Source organism: Haliotis rubra, unplaced genomic scaffold (genome assembly GCF_003918875.1).
Source record: "Haliotis rubra isolate DU_JTF1 unplaced genomic scaffold, ASM391887v1 Scf844, whole genome shotgun sequence".
Lineage (NCBI taxonomy): Eukaryota > Metazoa > Mollusca > Gastropoda > Lepetellida > Haliotidae > Haliotis > Haliotis rubra.
In genome coordinates this window covers 155,005-181,787 of record NW_025767573.1, presented here as the reverse complement: position 1 = coordinate 181,787, position 26,783 = coordinate 155,005, and the positions used below count along the sequence as shown (strand labels likewise).

General features: G+C 40.6%; 3 protein-coding genes and 1 long non-coding RNA gene across 5 annotated transcripts in view; 1 reads left to right on the top strand and 3 right to left on the bottom strand.

Annotated features, from left to right (window-relative positions):
- Window positions 1-208: 208 nt before the first annotated feature.
- Window positions 209-12,426, bottom strand: LOC124262547. 2 transcript variants are annotated; one of them, XM_046697052.1, is made up of 10 exons: window positions 12,369-12,426; window positions 10,110-10,285; window positions 8,677-8,742; window positions 7,294-7,399; window positions 6,303-6,418; window positions 5,752-5,843; window positions 3,334-3,419; window positions 2,262-2,298; window positions 1,822-1,979; window positions 209-1,368 (listed from the first exon to the last, which is right to left on the bottom strand). In XM_046697052.1, the coding sequence occupies exons 1-9, from the start codon at window positions 12,408-12,410 to the stop codon at window positions 1,885-1,887; spliced, it is 816 nt and encodes a 271-aa protein (XP_046553008.1). In that variant the 5' UTR covers window positions 12,411-12,426; the 3' UTR covers window positions 209-1,368; window positions 1,822-1,884. The 2 variants fall into 2 exon arrangements, with proteins under 2 accessions (XP_046553008.1, XP_046553009.1); XM_046697053.1 differs by having other exon boundaries at window positions 209-1,372; window positions 1,826-1,979.
- Window positions 12,427-13,621: 1,195 nt separating this feature from the next.
- LOC124262555 lies at window positions 13,622-14,543 on the top strand. Its single transcript, XR_006894631.1, has 3 exons — window positions 13,622-13,638; window positions 14,122-14,185; window positions 14,480-14,543. It is a non-coding gene; the product is annotated as an uncharacterized LOC124262555 (long non-coding RNA).
- Window positions 14,544-20,924: 6,381 nt separating this feature from the next.
- Window positions 20,925-21,488, bottom strand: LOC124262544 (aplysianin-A-like). The gene has a single exon (XM_046697050.1). It carries the CDS (start codon window positions 21,486-21,488, stop codon window positions 20,925-20,927), a length of 564 nt encoding a protein of 187 aa, XP_046553006.1.
- Window positions 21,489-22,874: 1,386 nt separating this feature from the next.
- Window positions 22,875-26,783, bottom strand: part of LOC124262543 (aplysianin-A-like) — a 42,415-nt gene continuing 38,506 nt past the window's right edge. The window contains exons 2-6 of the mRNA XM_046697049.1: window positions 25,531-25,572; window positions 25,226-25,273; window positions 23,889-24,288; window positions 23,082-23,186; window positions 22,875-22,905 (exon numbers count right to left, since the gene is read on the bottom strand). Coding sequence (XP_046553005.1) covers window positions 22,875-22,905; window positions 23,082-23,186; window positions 23,889-24,288; window positions 25,226-25,273; window positions 25,531-25,552 — 606 coding nt within the window. The 5' untranslated portion in view covers window positions 25,553-25,572. The remainder of the gene's footprint in view (window positions 22,906-23,081; window positions 23,187-23,888; window positions 24,289-25,225; window positions 25,274-25,530; window positions 25,573-26,783) is intronic.

Below are 26,783 nucleotides of genomic sequence, written 5' to 3'. Positions count from 1 at the left end.
GAGCTACAAAATTACTCCAGGCTGCTGAAGTACACCATTCCATGCCTCTGAGCTACTACATCCATCCAGGCTACTATATCACTCATGGCTGTATGGCTACTTCATCCTTTCTGATTACTACACAGCTACACCTTTGCTGGACACACAGGCTATTTCCTTGCTTGAGCTGATGTCTAAATGTCTAACAGATGTCCAATGAGTCAACATATTCAAAGATACATAAATAATTTATTCAACTTGAAATACAGTTGCATGTTTATCTTGTGCAAATTAAACGAATATACTTGGGCCTCCTTTCACAAAGCCCTAAGGTGATTGTAAGTCACTAAGGCAACTTTAGTGTAATGTTAAAGAATGGGAGTTAAGGTTAACCTTAGTAAAGGTTGCTTTGTGGAAGGAGCCCATGGACCACTGTAAACCTGTTTAGACAAATTAGCGTTTAAAAATGAATATATACTGACACATTATAAAAATGCATAGTGAAACTTGGGAAATATTTTTCAGAGAACTGGCAGAAAATGGAGCAACAGATGTGTTACAATGGGGCCTGAAAGCATGATCAAATATCCACTTTTTGTTTTCAAAGTGTTTCAGTATATAGACTTGCAATGTAAAATCATTTTCTAATACTTTCCCAACATCACTCTTTAGCTTGTACAAAAACACAGCTTGAAAGTGTTTTGTAAACCAAACCAGTATATTCATAGCATTTACAAAATATTGATTTGAGTTCCGAAAGGTACTCTTGAAACAACAACTTCAATTCACCATGCACAGTTAAACCTCGTTAACCTGGATTTCACAGTCCCCCAAACAACTCCCTGCTACTAGTTATTCAACATGTTTCTCCATATTCTAGGCCAAACTTATTGATTCAGAAGGTCCAGTATGTACTGATGACATTATGCCATATATTGTATATTTGTTTACATTGTAATGTCACACTTTGTAATATATCCAGGTGTGGGAAGGCCGAGTGTATATCATGGAATTTAGACTAGACAATCCAGTGACTGACATGATATATGACAACAACTAAGTCCGCAAACCAGACTGTGATGACCTGTTCCTGTTTGTTACCTTTACTATAACCAGGTATGCTGAAGACTATTTCTAGTAATCCATATCAACATGGTGTGACTGTGCCAGTGGTAATTGAGTTGGTTAAGTTCAGACACAGTCCAGGTACAGTGGTTTTGTAGCGCTATGAGCACCTACTGAGTGGTTGGATTTGGTGCTACATAAATTTTCGGTATCATTATTATTATTTTTAAATCAAATAAAAAAGTACAATTAAAAAAATTAAATTTGGTCACTGTTACAATATTTTTCACGCCATATTATGACGCTGTTCTGAAGACGAACCAATTGTAACGGATCTTTCCACTGCATCATTATCCAATTCCGATGCCAGTAGTACACAACATCGCTGGCAACTGGAAATAGGTTCTCAAAACTCTGAACACAGTATTTATACATACATTTCGGTACGTGATGCCAGCTTCACCTCCACATAATAGCTGACAAACCATCAAGGTCAAAACCTGGTTTAGTTAACCCTTTGTGTGTGTTTAATGGTTAGTTAAACAGTATCATCATGCCAAGTTATTGTGACAGACAAGCCCAAAGCAGTGCCAGTCCAAGACAGTTACCCTTTGGTGGAACCAGCAGGCTCTCAGACACTGAGATTCAAACCCAATAACTACTACTTCCTGGTACTAGGAAGGGAAACAACTCCGCAAAACAAGATGGCATGCCAGAGAGCTGTTTGTTTGTAAATTCCTTCTTAATTTATTGAACTAATTTAAATCCTGGTTAGTCTTGTCAGTGCATAATGGTCACCCAGGCCCCTCGTCATCCTGATGACCAGTGGATGTCCGCATCTCAGTGCCTCCAACCGACATCATGTCCGTCCACCATCTGCGGCTCCAGGAAGCCACGGAACATGGAGCCATCAGCCAGCCATCTGGCTCCATAGCCTGAAACATCACACAACACTCTCATAAGCCAATACACCCTCTACGTTGTCATTTAGGTTGATGAAGACAAAAAACCCTGGTGATTAGGTGCCTGACTCTGAGCGTGGGTTTGAATGCAGGATGGAACTCAACCTAACAGAGTACAAGAATCTGTATTTTACTGAGAAAGTGTATAACCAAAAATAACATGTGTTACCTTTGACCACTTTCAAAATTTCATTTTGTGTCATAAAAATTCATTGTAGTGGTAAACTTAATATTATGCTTGATGTGACAACTTACCTTCCTCTTGTCTCATTTCCACTATAATGACATCATGCTGAAAAAAAGAAGGATAGTGAGTGAGTCAACAATAACACATAAAGCTGTTGCTATGACAGTCGTCGCTACACTTCATCATGTAGGTGAAGTACTAGTAACATAAGCAACATCCTCTGATTCGTCATGATGACACGTCGGTCATCCAGAGTGTCACCACTGAAATTGCTGGGGGACACATGCCAACACAATTCCCCATGTTGGTGAGGGCATTGGTGCAGCTGGTCAGGGCGAGGTCAGAGGGTGAAGTCTTATGTCTCTGGCCAATATTCCAGGAATTATACGGTGGGGCAGACCAAATATGGTACATTATTATGTTAGCATATTTTTTCGGCTACCTGATTGGTCTAGAGGCGGTCATGTGACCGGCGACAGAGTGGCATATTGACTCTAACCCAGGTCCGACCAAAAGTCATATTGACTTGAGTTACTAAAAATAGATTTTGACGTCAAGCTATGACATCATCCTATTGTTTACATGTCACAGTATTGTTAACATAACATTATTGGTTTGTAGCGAAAATAAAATTACTTTTCTTGACTAAATGGACATGTTTGTTTTTAGAAGCTATTTTTTGGGTCATTACATAATAAAACAATTATGGACTGGTGAATTTGGTCAATACCTGTTTTTATAGACCCGCGAAAAGCAATATTGACCAAGGACGAAGGTTTTATGGACCCGCGAAAAGCAATATTGCTTTTCGCAGGATCCATAAAAACAGGTATTGACCTCATCACCAGTCTATGATTGTATCCTGTACCCTTGTGACAAATGCAAACTGTTCCTCAAAATACTTTACATTCAAACTACACACACCTCTTTTCGAAAAGGCTGTATCCTCACTTACATTATGAATAACAGAGCCCTGACAAAACAAACCAGTGATTGATGTGATGAGCAGCAATTCATTAGACACATGACACATTACAACCAACCAGTGCTCGGTGCCCACTGAACCATATGATTTCATTGTGGACCTATGAAGACTTGTCCACAGTTAAACAACCATACTACAAGTTGCCAGGGACTCACCGGCAGCCAGTGGATGTTGATCCAGGTAGCATTGTCCATGATCTTGTTCAGCGTCTTCAGGGCGTGCTCGTTCTTGTCCATCTCAGCTGAAACACAAACCAGGTCGAACGTTAGGAAAGTATGACTCATGGAATAGAGTAAAGGAAAAGGATGACTGTAGGAGTCAGATGAAATCTGCATGACTTATCAGCTATTGAAATCTATACTTCTGCAGGCTACTGATGTGTGTCAACCATATACCTCTGCAAGCTACTGTTGTCTGTGAACCATATACGTCTGCAAGCTACTGATGTCTGTGAACCATATACCTCTGCAAGCTACTATTGTCTGTCAACCATATACATCTGTAAGCTACTGATGTCTGTCAACCATATATGTCTGCAAGCTACTGTTGTCTGTCAACCATATACGTCTGCAAGCTACTATTGTCTGTCAACCATATACATCTGCAAGCTACTGATGTCTGTCAACCATATACGTCTGCAAGCTACTATTGTCTGTCAACCATATATGTCTGCAAGCTACTGTTGTCTGTCAACCATATACGTCTGCAAGCTACTATTGTCTGTCAACCATATACATCTGCAAGTTACTGACGTCTGTCAACCATATACGCCTGCAAGCTACTATTGTCTGTCAACTGTATACGTCTGCAAGCTACTGATGTCTGTCAACCATATACATCTGCAAGCTACTATTGTCTGTCAACCATATACGCCTGCAAGCTACTATTGTCTGTCAACCATATACATCTGCAAGCTACTGTTGTCTGTCAACCATATACGTCTGCAAGCTACTGTTGTCTGTCAACCATATATGTCTGCAAGCTACTGTTGTCTGTCAACTATATACTTCGTAAGCTACTATTGTCTGTCAACTATATACATCTGTAAGCTACTGATGTCTGTCAACCATATACGCCTGCAAGCTACTATTGTCTGTCAACCATATACATCTGCAAGCTACTGTTGTCTGTCAACCATATATGTCTGCAAGCTACTGTTGTCTGTCAACCATATACATCTGCAAGCTACTATTGTCTGTTAACCATATACATCTGCAAGCTACTATTGTCTGTCAACCATATACGCCTGCAAGCTACTATTGTCTGTCAACCATATACGTCTGCAAGCTACTGTTGCCTGTCAACCATATACGTCTGCAAGCTACTGTTGTCTGTCAGCTATATACATCTGCAAGCTACTGTTGTCTGTCAACCATATACATCTGCAAGCTACTGTTGTCTGTCAACCATATACGTCTGCAAGCTACTGTTGTCTGTCAACAATATACATTTGCAAGCTACTGTTGTCTGTCAACCATATACATCTGCAAGCTACTATTGTCTGTCAACCATATACGCCTGCAAGCTACTATTGTCTGTCAACCATATACGTCTGTAAGCTACTGTTGTCTGTCAACCATATACGTCTACAAGCTACTGTTGTCTGTCAGCCATATACATCTGCAAGCTACTCTTGTCTGTCAACCATATACATCTGCAAGCTACTGTTGTCAGTCAACCATATATGTCTGCAAGCTACTGTTGTCTGTCAAGCATATACATCTGCAAGCTACTATTGTCTGTCAACCATATACGTCTGCAAGCTACTGTTGTCTGTCAACCATATACATCTGCAAGCTACTGTTGTCTGTCAACCATGTATGTCTGCAAGCTACTATTGTCTGTCAACCATATACGTCTGCAAGCTACTGTTGTCTGTCAACCATATATGTCTGCAAGCTACTGATGTCTGGCAACCATATACGTCTGCAAGCTACTGATGTCTGTCAGTTGTATACATTTGTCGGTCTGCGACCTTGTCTGTAGGGTATACTCACTCCCAGTGTTGGTGCCCCACCAGGAGTTCCTGTTGTCTGGCAACCATATACCTCTGCAAGCTACTGATGTCTGGCAACCATATACGTCTGCAAGCTACTGATGTCTGGCAACCATATAAGAGTGCAAGCTACTGATGTCTGTCAGTTGTATACACCTGTCGGTCTACGACCTTGTCTGTAGGGTATACTCACTCCCAGTGTTGGTGCCCCACCAGGAGTTGCTGTTGTCTGGCAACCATATACCTCTGCAAGCTACTGATGTCTGTCAACCATATACGTCTGCAAGCTACTGTTGTCTGTCAACCATATACGTCTGCAAGCTACTGTTGTCTGGCAACCATATACGTCTGCAAGCTACTGATATCTGTCAGTTGTATACATCTGTCGGTCTACAACTTTGTCTGTAGGGTATACTCACTCCCAGTGCTGGTGCCCCACCAGGAGTTGCTGTTGTCTGTCAACCATATACTTCTGCAAGCTACTGTTGTCTGGCAACCATATACGTCTGCAAGCTACTGATGTCTGTCAGTTGTATACATCTGTCGGTCTATGACCTTGTCTGTAGGGTATACTCACTCCCAGTGCTGGTGCCCCACCAGGAGTTGCTGTTGTCTCGGTGGAAGTGCTTGGCCAGTGCTCTCGCTCCCACCCACAGCTCCGAGTTAGGCCTGACAAATAGAAACAGTATCCTAATATGCTTTTTATATCAACATGTGCATACAGATACCAAACTGACACCTCAGGGGCAGATGTCTGGTGACAATGTGCAGCCATCATATTTAGAGAAACTTGCTCTTATGAAATTTTCTGAGAAAACAGACAGGTTTTGTCTGTTTCTCCTCAGTTTGAATGCCCAAATACTATCATGCTTTGAATTCTCTGTTGAAGAAAACAATTAACTCTGAGTTGTTCCAGTTCATTGTGTCTTGGTTGTACTATTAGACCTAAGAGCAGATTGTAAATATTCATCTCTGGAGAAGACAAACGTTTGATGTAAACTGAGCCAGGAGCTGTAGCATCAGGGCATATTGACATTCAAACAACCAAATTATTGAGCTCTACCTACACTCTCCCATATACCATGCAGTTAACTATCCTGATTACAGAGGTAGCACAAATCAGCTTACGAGTGTTTCTCCTTGAAGGATTTGATTAACTTCTCTTTGGATACCGGCCATATTTCCTTAGTTCCAACCGTCTTCCTGATTCCAAACAGGTCCAAAATGCCACGCTTCCCCAACAACTGAAGCAAAGATGACACCATCAGGCGCTGACAGTACTTTATTTGGCGATAAAGTTCACCGTTTTGCATTACATCACACTGAAATGACGTCACTACACCATACTCATCTGCCCCCTTGTAATCAAACGTATCTTTGGTAACCAATGTCATGATGCATGTCAGGTGTCATCGCCTCGTAGAGCCTCCTACAGTAAACTACTACGTAGCACCCTGTTTCCTGCCTTGCAGATCACTGGTGGCAACATTACGTTTAACTTTTTCCAACGGATAAATGTCTCAGCTTGAATCACAATTAACAGGCCACACAGCAATGTGCGCTGACTGAGCCTATGTCCACAGACCCACAATGCATCTGTGGAATGTCAAGTGACTTTATCTGGATTTACTGTTCAAACCTTACGTTGGTTGTTGAAGCGTGACGTTCACAATTCCCAATGTGGCTTCTCTAATATAGGGAAGACGTTTAATCTGAACGTAAACCTTCTTCAAACTCTTTATCATTTGGTTTTACGGCAACGTGTGCCTTAACGTAGGGGGCAGACACTGGAAGAGCCTGCCAGTTAGCCCTGATCGAGGATTGTTGATTAAGGTTCCAGACACTGTCGCTTTTCTGTTTGTTTTGTGCCTAGATTAATTACTGTGTGTATTAAATTTGGCATCTTAGAAAAGAAATACAGTTCACTCTACCTCCATGTATTGTGGAATAAAGTAGCTTTTGCCCTGAACTATTATAACCTTAAAGCACAGGGAAGCAAGCGTCATCGTAATTTAACTATAATAGTTCAGGGCAAAAGTGTACTTTATTACACTATACATGGGGGTAGAGTGAACTGTATTAGTTAGATACTGGGTGACCAGTACCGACCACAACTGACCAGGAGGACCTCTCGGATCCTGAACTTGATCTCCTCCCGTCCCCACATTGTCCACAGTGTCTTCAGGCCCTCCAGCAGGGGAGTGATGGAGGCGATCACGGCGTTCCTGAAACACATCCTTGTGTCATTCCTCGCTGTGTCAGGAATGGAATAGGTTCAGTGTGACAGGAAGGAGCAGTGCTTACTGTTCTGACAGGTACCACTTTCAAGTACCGAGCTACGAAATAACACTTATCAGAGGGGTACACAAAGTCCGCAGTCTAGACTACCAGTTGTCCGACTTCCATTTTTTGTAGAAGCTGCGGTGGCTGAGAGGTCCAGGCATCTGACTTTGTGTGCTGGCGATTAGGTGCCTGACTCTGAGGGTGTGGGTTCCGAATCCCGGATGGGACTCAACCCAATAAAAGTACTAGAATCTGTACTTTACAAAGAAAGTATAATCCCAGATATAACATGTGTTACAGGTACCCAGCTGCTTTAATCTTTTGTACCTTGCATCACCGTTGAAAATATGTGCCAGTCTAAATGTCCAAGACACCCTCTATTTATCTGGTACAGTTAACATTACTACCAAAGGTATTACTGGTGTTGTTTATTGGTATGTTGATTTCTTGATGAAATATAGTACTTGATTATACAGTGAGCGGAATTGTGATTGTGATCGGATATTAATATATCCCAGAAAACTTGCAACAGTTACTCCACACATAGTTCAACTGTATACTTCATACACCATCTAAAATTACTCTCATGTGGGTTTAGTTCCACACAGCGTTAAGGTGATTGTATCTCCCATACTTCAACATGTCACAGCCATTGTTGTATTACTGTAGTTTGTGGATCAGGGCAAGTTAAGTCTTTACTGTTCCGACAATCACAAATGAAAACATGACTGACAACTTGAATAGGACTTGCCAGTCCAGTTGTCCCGCTGGAATTTATCGGAATCTTAAACGTTGCTGGTATGCATAGTACATGCGATAATGTGCTAGGCACCATTATTAGACTTAATGTTGTTCCTGGTTTCCAGTTTGGTCTACTGATCATGTGACCAGGGCCTTTATTCTCGAAACGTTTGTAGCCCTAATAAATCTTAACTTTGATTGTAGCCAATGTGTTAAGAATGGGCTTAAGAAGTTTGTAGGGCTACGAACGTTTCGAGAATAGTTAGCCAGGGCTACAAGAATTTGTACATCTTTTAGAAGAGCATGTGGTGTTAAAAAGTCCCCACCCCCCAACATGACCAAAACAGCAAAATGTGTTCCTAAAAAGCTACTCTGGTTTCTGTAAGCAATAGCTGATAGAAATATATCATGTGAACGTTTAAACATGTGTAAAATGATATTCTGTGAATTTACTCATTTCATGTTGTTACACACATACCTTGACTCTGCATAGGTTTTCTCATCCAGCAAGTCATACTTGGGCAGATTCAGGGCAGGGCAATATCTGTAAAATACATTTTTCTAATACAAGTGCTGTGTTAACTTATCCATACAGTCTAAAGGACAAATTGAAACTGAAATTACAGAATATGTTTTTGAACTTATAACAACACTTATTTTGGCCAGCTCTCTTTTACAATTAGGTGAAGTGAAGTATAACCACTATTCATAAAATATGGCAAATAATATCATGTATTATGTTGATATTGGCAATTGGTTATCTGGAAAATTTTGTAATTTTACTTCCATTATGGTGTGATCTACACTACCAGCTTGCCTTTGGCAGTAGTACTGATCTGGAAATGCAATTATGTATATTTATATTAGATCAAATGGTTATAACCTGAAAGCCACATTTAAGAAAGAGTTTAAAATGGTGTGGCTCAACTGGCAATGGGCATGGTTGAGTGATCGTGTGAATGTGGCTCTCCCGGCAATGCGCTATTAGCTAATCCATGTTACCGTAAATAATAGGCATGAAATAATGAAATATTCATTACGTAAAATCTAGAAATCTAGTTGAATTGTTCGTGGAGAAAGGTCCAGATCACACAAACTAGCTGCCTCGAGTAGGTACTCAAACACCTTATACAAATTATTTATGATTATACAACCAATTATTTCTTTGAAGCATTTTAACTTAGTTAACTTTTACTTAATTCAATGTTTTATCCTTTTCTGATAACTGTTTCAGATAAGATCTTTTTTTGCCTCAGTTATTATGTTTACATTAATGCTAAAAACTAACAAAATAAAAACAATTTAGAAGTATGAACATTTATTGCATAAATATACTTATAAACAGCCACATGTGTGACGCCTAACAACTCTTTACACTTCAATTTCAGTCCTTTGTGATCTATGGTGACTCTTATTTGAAAAAACGGTATTGATTCCCTTACTCATTGTGGGTTTCGCGGCACCGAGGTTAGACTGTCTCACAGTCCCTGAACCACATTATTTTCTCCACTGCCAAGCTCTCTCTGCAGTGCTAAAGCCCTAAAGAAAGCAAGTCTAGCTTTCCTCAGATTCTGAATCTCTGGTCTCCCTGGGGCTCCTTTTCAATTTAAATGGGCTTGTTTGTTACTATCAAAATTATATATATTCAGAGACTAAGCATTAGTCTACACCGAGGTTTGCACTTGAAATATGGCTTTAGCGGCAATTGGTAGTTTTCAAATGTGGCTTTCTCGGGCGGACACCCATTTTGTAAACCATCTAATAAAACAAAGAGGCCTAACCATGAATAGTAATGAAATGCAAACTACAAAATTAGTGAAAAATGAAATTGTCTACAATCCTAATATTGGAAACATTTTGTAAATGTTCAAAAGGCCCCTATATGCTGGATATAAAGATGGGTTTCCATACTTCTCCTGCATCCATATGGTCAACATGTTGCCCAGTTCACGGTAAAGTGGGTGGATGGGATAGCCAATAATTGTCTCCCTTGTTCTATATTCCTTATCTTCATCCTCAGCCAGGAGAGTCTTGATTTCCTCTTCAGTCAAGAATGCATCATTTCTCAACAATTCATCTTGAAGAACCTGTAGCAAAATAACCAGGACTATTAGTATTATTACTTGTATAAATTAATGCTGATCATGGTCATTCTGCAATAGAAGCCCTGCTGAGCACAGTGAAGCCGAGGTGTTCTTTCAGTCAAGACATCAAGGTTTAGGGTCATGTCCTGGTTGTAGGATCCAATCATGGCACTTATCAAGATCAATTTCCGTGGACTGGTTGTTGCTTTTGTTAGTGCTTTTCTCCCGTGAGTACCTGGATGATATTCCAGAATTCTTGACTGGTTCGTTACCTCGGCTGCACCACCTTTGTAAATGCAAGATTGCATGTTTCAATATTCCATTAAATTCTATGTGTTAATATTGTTTAAAGTTTAAATTTAATCTTAAACTTAAATTTACTAAAATTTAAAATGCAAATATCTTAACTCATTGGTCTAATGGTTAAGGCTGTGGATTTGTAATCCAATGGTTGCAAGTTCAAACCCCACTTACACCAACTAAAACTTTTGTAACTAATTTAACTAATTTACATAAAGTATTTAAATTAGTCTCATTTCTAACACTTGTTTATCACATGACATCCCTAAGGAAGCACATGGTCTAAAAAAGCATGCACTTCAGTCTGTGCCTGACCACCATGCTGGAAAGTTGCTTCACCTCACTGTCTGCGAATAACTGCATGTCAAGAAACAAATGTAAGTTACTTTCAACTCATAGTATTTCTAACTTTATTGCATTATTATCATTTGTATTAATAATAAATTATTGATAAACAATTTTGATAACAGTTCAACGAAATGTTGTTCAAATGTTTAGTCATCCAAATGTATTTGTACAATTTCAATAAGCATTGTAGAGTTTATTAATGCCAAAAGTAAATATGTTTAAAGTGCATTAATGAGCAAAGATTATGAAATTGTTTCTGCTTATATTGTAGTTTTTTGAACCTCATCAGAGCTCATCAGTTTTCATCGTAGCCTGATTCATTGTCCAAGTGCTCACCAAGTTTCAAGGATGAAATGCTCATGGATCTCATGAATTGTTAAATTGTAACCTGCACGGATGTAATAAACTCTGATGCGAGTATCGGATTTTGTTCTTGCATCTACAACCTTCATGCACAATTGACAGTATAAGTATAGACTGATCAACAAAGATTAAATCTTTTTAACTCGATAATATTTCCATCTTCATTATTTTGATAACAAATGCTATGATATATTAATATCATAGCATACGTAATAGACATCATATTTGTACATGATTAAATATCTAGGTAAAAAAAACACAGAAATAATATCAAATTGGATCAGTCATTATACCATCCAAGCATTAGAAAATCTGAAAAAGCCTACACTGCTGGGATACTTTATTACAATCAGACAAGAAGTACCAGGGAAATTTTCAAATAACGGCATCTGATGGGCATCCACCCTTCCTTATGTCCCACTGTTTAGGTTGAAGAAATTCTGCCAAGGTGGACAGTAGCCCATTCCCTGTGTCCGTCATGGTCGAGGGAGCAGGTACTGACCAGCCTGTAGCTTGGTTTCGTAATTAGACAGCTGGAGAGAAACATTAATCGCTCTGGATCAGTGCCCCTTTAACACTAGGCCACTATAGCTTCAGCAAATCTGGTTTATATGTTGAAAGTACTGGAAGCCTGCCAGGTTGAATGTCAATGTTTACAGTTTGTTTAACAAGGTAATATACTTCTACCAAAGTGAGTGAGTGAGTTCAGTTTTACGCCGCTTTTAACCCTATTCCAGCTATATCACGGCGGGGGACACCAGAAATGGGCTTCACACATTGTACCCAGGTGGGGAATCGAACCTGTGTCTTCGGCGTGATGAGAGAACGCTTTAACCACTAGGCTGCCCCACCACCCCTTCTACCAAAGAGCAGCTGGAATATTAGTATAAATGTGTGATTAATATAAAATCCATCTTGTGAAAATTTGGGTAAAAAAGATATTTTGAAAACTGAACTTTCGTTATTGCAAGAGTCGAAGAGAGTCCAGTAAACAAGGTCCATCATTTTTCATATTAGTTCGTTTGTCAAGACTTCTGCAACATCATGTTACTCTACTTGTTTTCGATACACTTACCTCCCTGACATACTCGTTCATGACAAAATCCTCCTTCGACATGTCTGGCGATCAACTTTGCGCGAGTGACTGACTCTCAATACTGAGGTTACCAGTGTCGATAACAGACGACGAGATTTCAGGGTGGATTGGCAACAAATGCTTCCGCAGTAAATGTCGTGCCTGCTGTAGAACCTAAAGTAACGTGTCAATCTGTGGTTGTCCGTTGCATACGTATGATCATTCGAGAATGATCTGAGAACTCATCTCTCTTACACTACAGTTTCATCACTAATATTACACGGAAGTGTAAACACTAGTGCAAGGGAGGTAATTCTAATTTATAATGTCATAATGACAGTCGCTAAAACATGTTACGATTGCCGAGGTATTGCACGACTGAGTGATTCATGTACAAGTGTTTCAACGTCTCGGTGACTGAACGTTGTGTTTTGGCGTGCAACGTCACCTTTGACAGTGTCCAATATCAACTCGATAGGACTGAGATCACAGTGATAAGATAGGATGTTTTGAATATTTCATATAGCTGTGGCTTTGTTGCCTTTGTTGGAAATGACACATTATTGCATTCTAGCCACGTTAACGTGTCACCTTTTCGGCTATTGAAAGTTGACGCTGTACTGTCTGGATCTTGCACGCCATTCACCCACTCCAGAAAGGCATTACCATTCAACCACACCAGAAAGACATTACCATTCACCTAGTCCAGAAAGGCATTACCATTCAACCATAGCTTCAAGTGAGTCAGCTACCAGACCAGAACCACGACCGAGAAGATCAATCCGAGAGAAGAAGACACCTAAATGGATGTCCTCCGGAGAATATGTCATGAGCCACACAGTCCCAGAGAAAGAGATGCTGCAAAGATCTCGAATTATCCAACAGCTTGCAACACATAGTGTAGTATTTTATATTACAGTGTTATATTTTATGTTAGTTGGTACTGCTAGTTGAAGATTTACCTGTTTTTATGTACACAATACACACCTGTAAATATTGGTTATTTTAACATACTTAGAATACTTACAATACAACTGAAGCATACGCCAGCAAAGCATATCAATCAATGCATGAACACCAACCTTACAATAGCCAAAGCCCTGACCTGCCTCAGTCTTTTGTCTTGCTTATGTAATCAACACACAGTTTAAACTCAGTGGTTGGCCTGCTAATTTAGTTACTTTCAAGCATTCGAGCAGCAAGCTGCCCCACACTACAGTAAAGGTTTTAAAGGTATCTGGATACCAGCTCACCTCTGTATATTTCCACGGTTAGTACTTTATCTGTAATGTTGTATATTGTGTTTTAATGTGAGTATATCTGTTCTATATGACATGCATATATCTGTTTTGTATATAGGTAGAAGTATAGAAATGGTGTAGTCTACTTAATGTATACATATGCATATATAACTAATGTAGGGAAGTTATATAATGACGGGTTTAATAGTCATGCAAGCACATTTAATGTAACTATTGTATTAACGTAAACCCATGCATATTATGTAGTGTGAAACAATGTAATCACGTCATGTTGGTATGTACGTGTATGTGGATATATATATATATATATATATATGGGCAGGTGTATGTGCATATGCATGTACGTAAGTGTACATGATATGAAGTAGGTATAATACAATGTACTAGGTACTATTGTAGTTAGCGTGTAATGCCATGCATTAGCCACGTGTGATGTGTATTGACTTCTATGTAGATAATATTGTGGTACTATGTATGTTTATTTACTACAGATCCGTACAGGACTGTATGGTATGAGGGACTGCTGGATCTGGCAAACCTAGGTCCACACACCTGGTAGGTGTTGCATATCTTATGTTATCTTATCTCCCATATTAGTGTATCTATAATCAGCAGTCATCCCATCCGGATGACTATCCCTAGAAATCATTACAGATGTATTATATACATCCCTGGTATTATTTATATGCGGTGATTTGCCTTGATTAGAGTTGACCTGTATTGTATGTTGTAAACATTTCAGCATGCACTTGATACAATACCTATGATGTGCCATGTGTCTAAGTCTTGATGTATATAGTGTATGACACGATACCTGAGTAGGTTTACATTGTTCACCAATTGTTTCAGGGTTTATGTATAAGGAGGATATGGTGGATTCGTCCCAGAGTAATAAAGATGCCGTCAACTCACACCCCGTAGCCTTGTGGTTTTCATTACGGAAGAACCCCAAATTCCATGCTACTACATTTGGAGCCCCCAGTGAGGACTTGACGGTTTGGGCCAAGGTAAAGGACAGGCGACCACCCCAGAAACCATGCACCCCTCCGATAGCGTCCCATGACCATGATGACGTCATACTACTCTTGAGACGACGGTAACACGGAATACAGACTAGTATCTCAATGTGATATTCTGAGCCTGTTGAACTGGCTGTTATAGCTAGGTTGGTATGTAATCACACAGTAGTGGAGGCTCATGAATCATGGACTAGATGAACTAGAACATGGCACTGCCATTGTTTACTTGCAGTGTTACCTACAGCTGATTGACTATTTTGCTGAGTATAAGTTACAGAACATTGGTTTAGAAACCAATTAGAATGTCGGTCACATGCATGTAATGATATCCACATTTTGTGGTAGCAACATGTTTTTATGACAGTACTATGTGCTGGTTGCTTTGTAGCTGCTATGAACGAGGAATATTGAGGAAATGTGTTGAAATATGTACATATGACATATCTATGAACACAATCCCTCACAACAATAAAAAGTAGATAGTAACGTGTCATTAAACAAGTAAAGCAAAAATGTCAGCTCCCCGTTCTTAGTACCGCTACAGGGTAGACACAGGTGACAACCATTACCCCTTTATTGCTATTTGATCAGAGTGGACTGATCTGAGGTATATGTTGAACAGTCAACAGCATACAAGCACGTTTTCATGCTTAGTGATTCCATATCTTCTAACATGGAATATTCTCCTGGCTATTCAGCCTATGCCCTCAACTAGTGTTTGTGATCCCTGTTGATAAGATATATATGAAGGGATAACCTGTACATCATCAGGATCTAATGAGTTGTAGGTTGTCATATCGTATGCTCTTATTCATGTGTACATTTATCCTCTTGTCTCAGTATTATGTAATGGGAGACACACTGTCACCTGATGAAATTGAGAGACTTGTGTCGGCATTCAATACACTCCAAGTGCATCCGAATGTTGATTCAACAGACGAATTTGTGCAGTGGATGGGAGCATATACACATGGGGGATCCAAGGCAGGACCACAAGAGACACAAGGTGGAGGATATGGTACTAAGGCAAGACAGGACCATCCTACGACCAGGCGGATGCAGGAGATGAAGGCCATGTGCAAACATCTATCAAAACAAGTGGAGGAGTTGAAGCAGCAGCTCCAGGTCGCAGCAACATGGGCTCCTAAAGAATCTCACCATGATGGTAAATCAACTTGGTCAAACTCTCGCAGGCAAGGTCATTATGTCAGCAATAGTCACTGTGGGACTGAAACACATTCCAGTTTGCAATCAAACCTCAGGATAAGGCGAGGGTGGATAACGGATGAAGATGGCATCCGGGTACCAATCTGCTACAGATGTGGGCAGCTGGGTCACTTATCTTTTTCCTGTAGAGTTAGGATGGACCACAGTCATTTTCCACACACACTCCGGGGACTATATGGATTGAATAACAGAGTTCAGACTACTGACAAGCAAGATAATAAAAGTCTAGTTGGGAGTGCGAATGAAGTTGAGGTATTGGTAAATGGAATATGTGCACAAGCTTTACTTGATACAGGAGCCACGGTATCAACTATCAGTCAAGCCTTCCACCAACGTCACTTATCCCACCTACCGGTTGAGCCACTGGATACTATTCTTCGAGTGGAATGTGCTGATGGTCAACAGTTGCCTTATCTTGGACTTATTGAGGTTCCCCTTCTTGTCCCAAGCATGAATAAAACAGAACAGAGTTGTCTTTTCTTGGTAGTCCCAGATAGTAGCTATAATACCAATGTTCCTGTCTTGATAGGCACCAATATTCTTGGTACATTCATGGAGCTCACTAGGGAAGAACATGGCACCAGATTCCTACAACAGGCTAATCTACATACTCCGTGGTACTTAGCATTCAGGTGTATGACCCTGAGGGAAAAGGATTTAGTGAAGCAACACAACAGGCTAGCAATTGTGAAATGTGCAGAGACTAATCAGTATACTATCCCACCTAACAGTGAGGTCACAACTGTTACGATCCCCCACATGCCATAGTTTGTGAAGTACAACCTGTCAGTATTGAGGATATACCAGTACTAAGGAGCAGCAAGGGCGAAGACATAATCAACAAAATGGACTTTGACCAAGCAGCTGTTACTCCTGAAGAAATAACTCAAGGCAAGAAGGTTATTCATGATTTTCTGGACATCTTCTCTACTGGAGATACTGATGTAGGCTTTACTGATCGAGTCGCCCATCGCATCGAACTCATGTCGGAACATCCCTTCAAACAACGACATAGGCGGATAACACCAGCCATGTATCAAGAAGTGAGAGACCATCTTCAGCAGTTGTTATCAAATGGGATTATCCGCACGTCACATTGCCCATGGTCTTCCAATGTGGTGCTTGCTCGCAAAAAGGACGGCCGTCTCAGGATGTGTGTAGACTACCGACAATTGAACAATCAAACAATTACGGATAATTATTCTTTGGCACAAGGTCGGGGTACAGTTGGAATCTCACCGGTGAGATGGGATACGAACACATGGTATCATCACGACGTGGTTCATACACACAAGGTCGGGATACAGTTGGAATCTCACCAGTGAGATGGGATCAGGCACATGGTATCATCACGACGTGGTTCATACACAAAAGGTCGGGATACAGTTGGAATCTCACCGGTGAGATGGGATACGAACACATGGTATCATCACGACGTGGTTCATACACACAAGGCCGGTGTACAGTTGGAATCGTGCAATGGTCTCTGACACCTCATGGTCACATCACCTTCAAATTGTCCACTGTGGATTCCGGGTTAAAATTGCCCAGATTGAGAGTGACGTTTACTGAACAATCTAGCAAACCTAAAACCCCACAAAAAACAAACAAACAAACAAACGATCCCCAAAACAAATCAAATTAGAAATCAACAAGAAAAAAGGAAAAAAACAAAATGCAAAAAACAAAAACAGAACAAACCAAAATAAATGTATTGTCAACAGCAAACGATATTATCATTCACTGCTGTCCTTCCTAATCTTGGAGATAAAAAGTATGTTTGCTCCAATGAAAAACGAAGGCTGACAAGTCGCCTCACGACATCCAAGTGCATGTTACCAAGGTGATTTGCATGCACCTTCTGTTCCTGACACAGCCCGTTACGTTTCACATTTTTGCTATTCTAAATTCTTTTTCTCGGTGAGTCATACAGCTGAACATGTATTCAGTGAACTCTGTGATACCTTTAAGGAAGTTCGTGTAAACTTATTCCTACATACATGCCCCAACACCGAAGAGGTAAATAATATTATGCATATGTTAATAAACGAGACACTGGCAGGCATTAAATGTATTTTATTAATCAAGGCGTCAACCATTCTCCAAATCTCGCTGACCTCCGTCTAACATAACATATATACTCATACTGACTGACTGACTGAGTTTGGTTTTACGCCGTTTTTAGCAATATTCCAGCAACATCACGGCGGGGGACACCAGAAATGGGCTTCACACATTGTACCCATGTGGGGATTCGAACCCGTGTCTTCGGCGTAACGAGCCAACTCTTTAACCACTAGGCTACCCCACCGCCCCTATACCCATAAGAAACAGACATGGCAGCGCTCCAATGATCAAGTTAGATATTAGCCGATAACGGCTGATCAGCGATAATTAGAACACCCAGTTCTACCTGCACTACTCTGGTGGCATTTATTGCTCGGTGCAGGTGGAAGAAAATGTGGTGCAATGAATGTCGTACACGTCTAAGGTCAAATGTCAAGCGGTTCACTTAACGCCCAAGCATGTAATGTCAGTATTTAACAACTAAAACCTCACCTTTCTCGTTAATTGCTTGTAAAAGAATGACATTAATATAATTCAGGTTAGGCCCCTGCTTAAGGCGTTTGGTCGTACACTGCCTACTGAAGACAGTTTGTTTTCCTGACACAGGTATATTAAATGTTTCTGTATTTAGCTATGATTATACTAGGTATATTGTGCAGATTAAACCGTCACCCTTCCCCAGCCTAAATTAGTACTCTCAGATAATGTATTACCCAGTCGTAAAACAATCACGATCTTGTGGACCAAAGAGTTCCATGAATACTTTAGTATAAATTTTCTAGAATGTAATCAGTTCCACACCAAGCAGTAATCTGTATGAACTGGATCGCTGCAGGTTCGTTATGGTGGTCCCCCTTTCCGACAAGGCCACAGACCCCTTCTATTTCACAGCAAAACAGTTTGTTCACATGACTCTTTTTGTTTCCAGATATACCTCTATGACCTCATTCATGTAAACTTGATCAACTTCAGTGTTGTGGTAAAGCAATACCATCGCGATAAATACATGAAATCGATCCTTTTGTCTTCTGCAGATAAGAGCCAATGATTCTGACAACGGACTTTGTCAGTATGTGAGTGTAGAGAAGGTCACGTATGTTTTCATCCCACTTATATTTTGCATTGTGGTACCAGTGTAATGTGCCGTTAGCACGCATAAATCATAACATTACATGTCAGCAGACTGTCGATAGACCATCCAGCATCAATCGTCATTGGTGTGTTTCATAACGACTTTTCACCTTCAAATTGTCCACTGTGGATTCCGGGTTAAAATTGCCCAGATTGAGAGCGACGTTTACTGAACAATCTAGCAAACCCAAAACCCCACAAAAAACAACAAACAAACGATCCCCAAAACAAATCAAATTAGAAATCAACAAGAAAAAAGAAAAAAAACCAAAAACAAAAACAGAACAAACCAAAATAAATGTATTGTCAACAGCAAACGATATTATCATTCACTGCTGTCCTTCCTAATCTTGGAGATAAAAAATAAATTTGCTCCAATGAAAAACGAAGGCTGACAAGTCGCCTCACGACATCCAAGTGCATGTTACCAAGGTGATTTGCATGCACCTTCTGTTCCTGACACAGCCCGTTACGTTTCACATTTTTGCTATTCTAAATTCTTTTTCTCGGTGAGTCATACAGCTGAACATGTATTCAGTGAACTCTGTGATACCTTTAAGGAAGTTCGTGTAAACTTATTCCGACATACATGCCCCAACACCGAAGAGGTAAATAATATTATGCATATGTTAATAAACGAGACACTGGCAGGCATTAAATGTATTTTATTAATCAAGGCGTCAACCATTCTCCAAATCTCGCTGACCTCCGTCTAACATAACATATATATTCATAAGAAACAGACATGGAAGCTCTCCAATGATCAAGTTAGATATTAGCGGATAACGGCTGATCAGCGATAATTAGAACACTCAGTTGTACCTGCACTACTCTGGTGGCATTTATTGCTCGGTGCAGGTGGAAGAAAATGTGGTGCAATGAATGTCGTACACGTCTAATGCCCAATGTCAAGCGGTTCACTTAACGCCCAAGCATTTAATGTCAGTATTTAACAACTAAAACCACATCTATCTCGTTAATTGCTTGTAAAAGAATGACATAATTAGAATTCAGGTTAGGCCCCTGCTGAAGACAGTTTTTCCTGACACAGGTATATTAAATGTTTCTGATTTTAGCTATGATTATACTAGGTATATTGTGCAGATTAAACCGTCACCCTTCCCCAGCCTAAATTAGTACTCTCAGATAATGTATTACACGGTCGTAAAACAATCACGATCTTGTGGACCAAAGTGTTCCATGAATACTTTAGTATTAATTTTCTAGAATGAAATCAGTTTCAAAAGAGGCAGTAATCTGTATGAACTGGATCGCTGCAGGTTCGTTATGGTCCCCCTTTCCCACAAGGCCACAGACCCCTTCTATTTCACAGCAAAACAGTTTGTTCACATGACTCTTTTGTTTCCAGATATACCTCTATGACCTCATTCATGTAAACTTGATCAACTTCAGTGTTGTGGTAAAGCAATACCATCGCGATAAATACATGAAATCGATCCTTTTGTCTCCTGCAGATAAGAGCCAATGATTCTGACAACGGACTTTGTAAGTATGTGAGTGTAGAGAAGGTCACGTATGTATTCATACCACTAGTAGTTTGTCACCAATCCTTCACCTACGTGGATAGCAACCCTTTGAATATTTTCTTTAGCATAACGGGAACATGCTCTCAAATGTCTGATAATTGTAAGATTACTCAACCTACTAATACTTCTTCACATACGACATTGAAGAATTAATCATTGCCTTTCTAAAGGTGTATCGAACGCATTCTTGTTAACAGATACGACCAACGCGTTTACAATCATAACTGAATGGTTTATTCATGTTTAGACAGTTACCCTTTGAAATACATAATTGGAGGGCATCAATTACTGACTTATCCAGTTTCATAGATAACGTTTCACAGCCAGGTCAACTGCTCGCAATGCAGCCTCCGACCAGCCCTGTAGTTTGTTCGGCCACCAAGAACCAGCCACATGAAAGACTTCATGGTTGAAGAATGGCTTCAGCATATAATCCCGAGTCTCCTCCATCCTGAATCCTGGCTTATACAAGTGCCATCCAGCTCTAAATGGGTATGTGTCCCACAGTTGCATCGCCCCTCCTACTGTTTCAGGAATGTAGGACTCTGGAATTCTGTAGATTAGGCTCAAATAGGAATGCAACCGATTCCTTACTTCAGTGGACACCCTCGCGCCCGGGCAAACTTCCATATATGGTGTTACCTTGGCTCTGAAGTTCCCGCCAGAGGGCAACAGAACTCTCGCCATCACTATAGGTAGGCAGATGGATCCAGTAGCCATTAGTGCCCTTTCGCCAGTCGTAAGTAAACTTGCTTGGTAGACTTGATCTGCATGGGTGATGTTCTCATTCACATTGTTGAAGTCTGTCCAAGGGTAAGGGTAGGCAAGGAAGACTTTTTGTGCCTGGATGGGAATAACAGCGCCCATTCGTCGACGGAATTCACTGCTCTGATAAGGTGCAAAGTTCACCTTTTCCACACAGTCCTTCTGTATGGCTAAGACCACTTTTCTGGCACACACATAACTGACTGGTAGCTGCAGTGAGAGAAGATTAATGTTGGTAATGTTATTCGTCTCAAGGGTGTGTGATAGACATTATATTACACAGTTTACGCTGACCGTCTAGAGAATATCTACTAGAATATCTACTAGAAAATCATATAGAATAAGGTTTAGAGCCGGGAGGATCGGTGGGGGTCTGGTGGTCCATTCTCATGAAGCTCCAATTCGCCGCTAGAATTGCGTCTCTTGGGAACGCCAGATACCTATGATCTCGGGTTGAAACCCAGAGTAGGTTCGTCAACATCATACCCATGCTCGCTTATTTCAAAAAGTGCATGACTTCAGGTTTTCCATTCATATTAAGCTACCGCTTTAGTGAGACCCACGAGTACGGACATTGTGCCCGAAATGCTGCATGTCATGGATGCTTCCCACGTTAGTGAAACTCCTAGCCTGGATATTGTGAGGTCAAGGACGTATCTGTGATTCAAATCCCATGTGTATCCATTTGTGGTCCTTAGCCGACTGGACAACGCTTACCAATTACTTAAAGCTTCCTTGACACAGCATGCATCTTACAGATACGGGGATTACCAAAAAGGACAATGCTTCACCAGTGTAGGTTTGGTGTAACCAGCCACGGTCCTGGTTGGATGGAACCTCAGTCTGTAGTTGCCAGGACGTCCTCTCATGGACGTCAGCTGGTGGTTCAGGCGGACGGAATGTCTAGAACATGATATGAGTCTTGTTGAAAATATCATACTGACAGAATTGTTTTTTAAAAAAATCTTTTCTAGTCTGCTTTTATTGGCATTATTCCAACTATGCTGACAGCAGTCTGTAACGGTGAACATCAGCTCACGCCATTGCAACACGACATGTTTTGACATGTCGATCTCCATAGTCGCCTCTTAAGACAAACATGAGTTGCTGAAGACAAGTTCCGGGATCGTCACGGGATTGTCTCACAGAAAACCATTAAAGACTACTTACCTTGGACTGGCCCGTACAAAGGCGCTCAACAGCCGTTTCGGCACTTGGTCCATGCCATTCTGCACAGTTTTCAGGTCGTCGGGAACGTTTGAATCCGTGATAAAGGTCAGGAAATCGAGTCCAATTTGAGCGCCAAATTGCCAGTTGCGAAATTCCATACCAAGGCATCTCGTAAATAGCTGTAAGCTTCTCTGCTGGCGTAGCGACTCAGGAAGTTGTCCATGCTGGCGATAAACGATAACGTTAGCATGCTAGAACATGCGGTAACCACGTAACAATACAGTGTTAGACATGTTACGCAGCATTAATAGAATTTAGTCAGACAGTTCTTTCAGTGGCGAGAGGAACTCTGTGAAATGTACAATGATTAATGTACAACGAGATAGTGATTTGAAGTTGTGTTGCTACGATCCGATTCGTAAACAGTTAAAACAATGGGACGAACAGATGGCTTGAACTTGACAGTGGGGATTAAGTAAATTAAGTTTATCTTGATAAAATGGGTTACAGTGTATATTGATATACCTCATAGTGTACAGAGGGTACCCGTCTGTTGTGTATATTGTGTATATCTCCGACTCTGAGGGGTAGGCCAAACTGCTCATGTTGGTGTTTTCTGTATATAATTTCCTGAAATATGACAATATTCGATGGGTTAAAATAAAAGTAACCTGTATTTGATCTCTGAACAACGTTCAAATAGAATTGTTTTATAACTGTTTGATTGGCATTTTAGAAGTTCATGAATAATAAAATATATTCGGAAAGGTAAAATATTTTTGGATGACAGATTCTGTATTATATTATTATATAGGTATATGTTCTTACACCGTTGTCAAGCACTCACCTGATGAAGGAGTAAGAATTAGCTCTGAAACATCTTATAGAGAATAGAAAGAAGTTGTTATCCATAAAAGCGTGTCATCATTATATCATCACAATATAAGTAAATATATTACCTTCTTTATTACAATTTCCCTATTTATATAATTACATTCCCTCACATGACATTCATAAGGTCACCTTTTAAGCAAATCTCATTCAAATGGTTTCTAACCTGTGAAGGTCTGGGTTAGAATTGATCTTCAGTAACCCATGCTTGTCGTAAAAGGAGACTAAAGGCATCGGGTGGTCAGGCTCGCTGACGTGGTTGACACTGCAGGTCATCGTATCCCAATTGCGTAGATCGATGGTCATGCTGTTGATCACTGGACTGTCTGGTCCAGATTCGATTATTTACAGACTGGCGCCATATAGCTGGTATATAGCTGAGTGTGGCGTAAAACTAAACTCACTCACTCAGTCACTCAATGGTTTCTTAAAGCCTATTACCACAGAAGGTCACCCGGGCTGAGTCTCTCGCTGGGCCTCAGGTTGTATGGAGTCTTTGGTCCTCCCAGTTCATCCGGCAGAAGATGACGCCCACGGAGATAGTATATAGTCTCGTTACGGTTGCCGTAGTTCAAAGGAAAGTCAACAATATTGAGTCCAAGCTGGCTTGCAGTACGCACAAGAAATGTGTGTTCCTTGGGATTCAACCTCATCGCCCCGAAGTCCACAGTCGTGCCAGGAACAGTTGGGATCTGAGCTGTAAACATGCGACCTCCAATCCTGTCGGAGTACTCAAATATGGCTATTTTCAGTCCTCTGTTTCGTAGACGGTAGCCTGTGTATGTGCCGCCGATACCTGCACCGATGATCGCAACATCGAGACAGTCATCTTCGTGGTTGTCTGCAAAAAAAGACAGACTCGATATATTGGGGATTCAATCTTGATAGTGGCATTGGCACATATTCTCGAACTGACTCAGCGGTATTGTTTTTGTATTGTGGTATGCCTGGCCCAACGGCGTTGCAGTTGAGGTATTCATGGACTGACATAGCTTATCAAGTGAGTGAGTGAGTTTAGCTTTACACTGCTTTTAGCAATATTCCAGCAATAACACGGCGGAAGACACCAGAAATGAGCTTCAGGCATTGTACCCATTTTGGGAATCGAACCTGGGTCTACAGCGTAACGAGCCAACGCTTTAACAACAAGGCTACCCCACCGCCCCCACGGCTGATCAACATGCTGTGGTGCAGTTACACCACACGTTTCCTGTGTACACTACAGATAGGCACAGGTTCTCCCTACGAGTATACGTAGAATCAATAGCCCAGTCGTCCATGTCCCCATAATCCGACGTGATGAGTTACGTCCCCTAGAAACGTATGATTATGGGTTCGAGTCCAAGCTTTGACCCATTATTTTTCTGGATATTTCAGCACTATACCCGTGATTGTTGGTTTCAACACACGGAGGAACGTCCGTGATGTAACTAAAACATTGATAACAGCGACCTTAAAGGACTCACTAACTCACTCTCTCACTCACTTGAGTACACATGGACCAGCAGTCAGTGAGTGGACTCGACTTAAAGACTATGTTGATATCGATATGATACACAGAGACACAAATATCACGATCATAACATATGTACATTTTCAAAACTTACGTTTAAATTTCTTCTGCATACATTAACTCGAAGTAAATTATCTTTATGAAGGGCAATTCAATTGAAATACTGTTGGTATTAATACATCCGGTCTCTTGAAATAATTTAACCGGACTCAGGAAACAGATTCGTGTTGGATAATTAAAAAGGATGTCAGTTGAGGGCACTCACGCTCGGGCCATAACCCAGGCCAGGTACAGGTGACGTGTGGCAGGAGAACTGGAACAGACATATAGATATCACACAGTGTGCGTGGTTACGCTGGCAATGGACACTCGTGTACATGAAAGGTGTGACGTTAATAGTCTGTTTAATATGTCATTGCTTATAATATGTTCCAAACTTTTAAATCAAAATGAGTTCTTTTAAAACATTGCGTGTAGTAACAAAAACTCAAAACAGCAGACTGTTATTTACAACTGACACGTCCGTTGCTGTATATATTATGTGGTTGAGAAAAAGTTGAAAATACTCACAAATAAACAACAAAAAGGTCATCTTGTATGTGTGCCCTCTCACTAAAAAGATAACAGCAAATAATAAGTGAATGTAAATTATGCATGATGTATACACACGTGTAACTCCTGTGCAATGAATGTGTTTCTAATGCCACTTACAGAATGTGTGTCTCTGTACATTAAGCTGACCCTCACCTTAACACCCCTCACCGTTTGGTTGCTAGCGATTTGTTTCAGTATCACCTAGCGATGCCAGTCCGCACCACCAAAGGGAAATATTAAATTTAAAAAAATATAACGATCTTAAAATTGTGAAGAAATTAGTTGAATACGCTTGACGTGATCGTCAATAGTTACTTTTGGCTTAAGGGAATAAAAGTGTAATCGAAAAAGAAACTTTTGTTTGTTTTTGGTCAGTCACATAGGGGCGAGTCTTTTTCAAGGTAACGGTTCTTTTGGACAGTCTCGTGTTTAACATTCCGAGTTGTATGATCAGAAAACACGTTCCGACTGTCACGTTGCTCACCGGGTAAGTGAGGCTCCCATTGGTCGTATTAACGTATTATCGTATTAACTAGATTAATATTCAGAATTTAGCAGGTTGCAGAATTTCCCCTCTCCCCTACCACCACACCCGTACGCCCGCCGGCCCACACGCACGCGCGTATATTATCACTAACGGCAGTATTTCTGGAAAGACTCGTTTATGTATTAGGGGCAGGGAATCAGCTTCATTGCTGATTTGAACAACAGCAGCAGCAGTCGCAGCAGCAGTAACAAAAAAATAATTCTGTTTGGTATTATATACAAAGTAATTATGCATTGAGGATATTCATTCGTATAACTATTAAGAATTCATTTCCCCCAAACAATACGCATGCCCACAAGAGCCGTCAAGCAATGATGCTACCAAGTGAACACACACGTTTACACATATCTAGCTCTGAACTTTATGATTTATACCACATGCTAGTATATCACTACATGCCCATACCACCCACACAGTATAAAACACGTCCATTGGAAGTCTATAGCAAATAGTGGCTTGACTCCTAATAGCTCCCGCACCATCCTCGCTATACAACTAAGCCTCTGTATCCATCGTGCAGAGTAAAGTTAATTATACACTCAGCTTATATGACACAGCTACAAACTATCAACTGAAAAAACATTCATCAATTCTTAGCTCATTCATCATGTAAATTACACTAAACCCAATAATTACAGTAGTAACTGCACTTCCACATTAGCGTATTTTAACATGTACAGAT

Coding starts and splice junctions, on each gene's coding strand:
- LOC124262547 (XM_046697052.1), bottom strand. CDS start 12,410: ATGTCGAAGGAGGATTTTGTCATGAACGAGTATGTCAGGGAG. Junction 7,400..8,676: donor AAAACCTATGCAGAGTCAAG/GTATGTGTGTAA, acceptor GATGTGTTTCAG/GAACGCCGTGATCGCCTCCA. Junction 3,420..5,751: donor GTGGGGCACCAGCACTGGGA/GTGAGTATACCC, acceptor TTTGTGTTTCAG/CTGAGATGGACAAGAACGAG.
- LOC124262544 (XM_046697050.1), bottom strand. CDS start 21,488: ATGGGCGCTGTTATTCCCATCCAGGCACAAAAAGTCTTCCTTGCCTAC.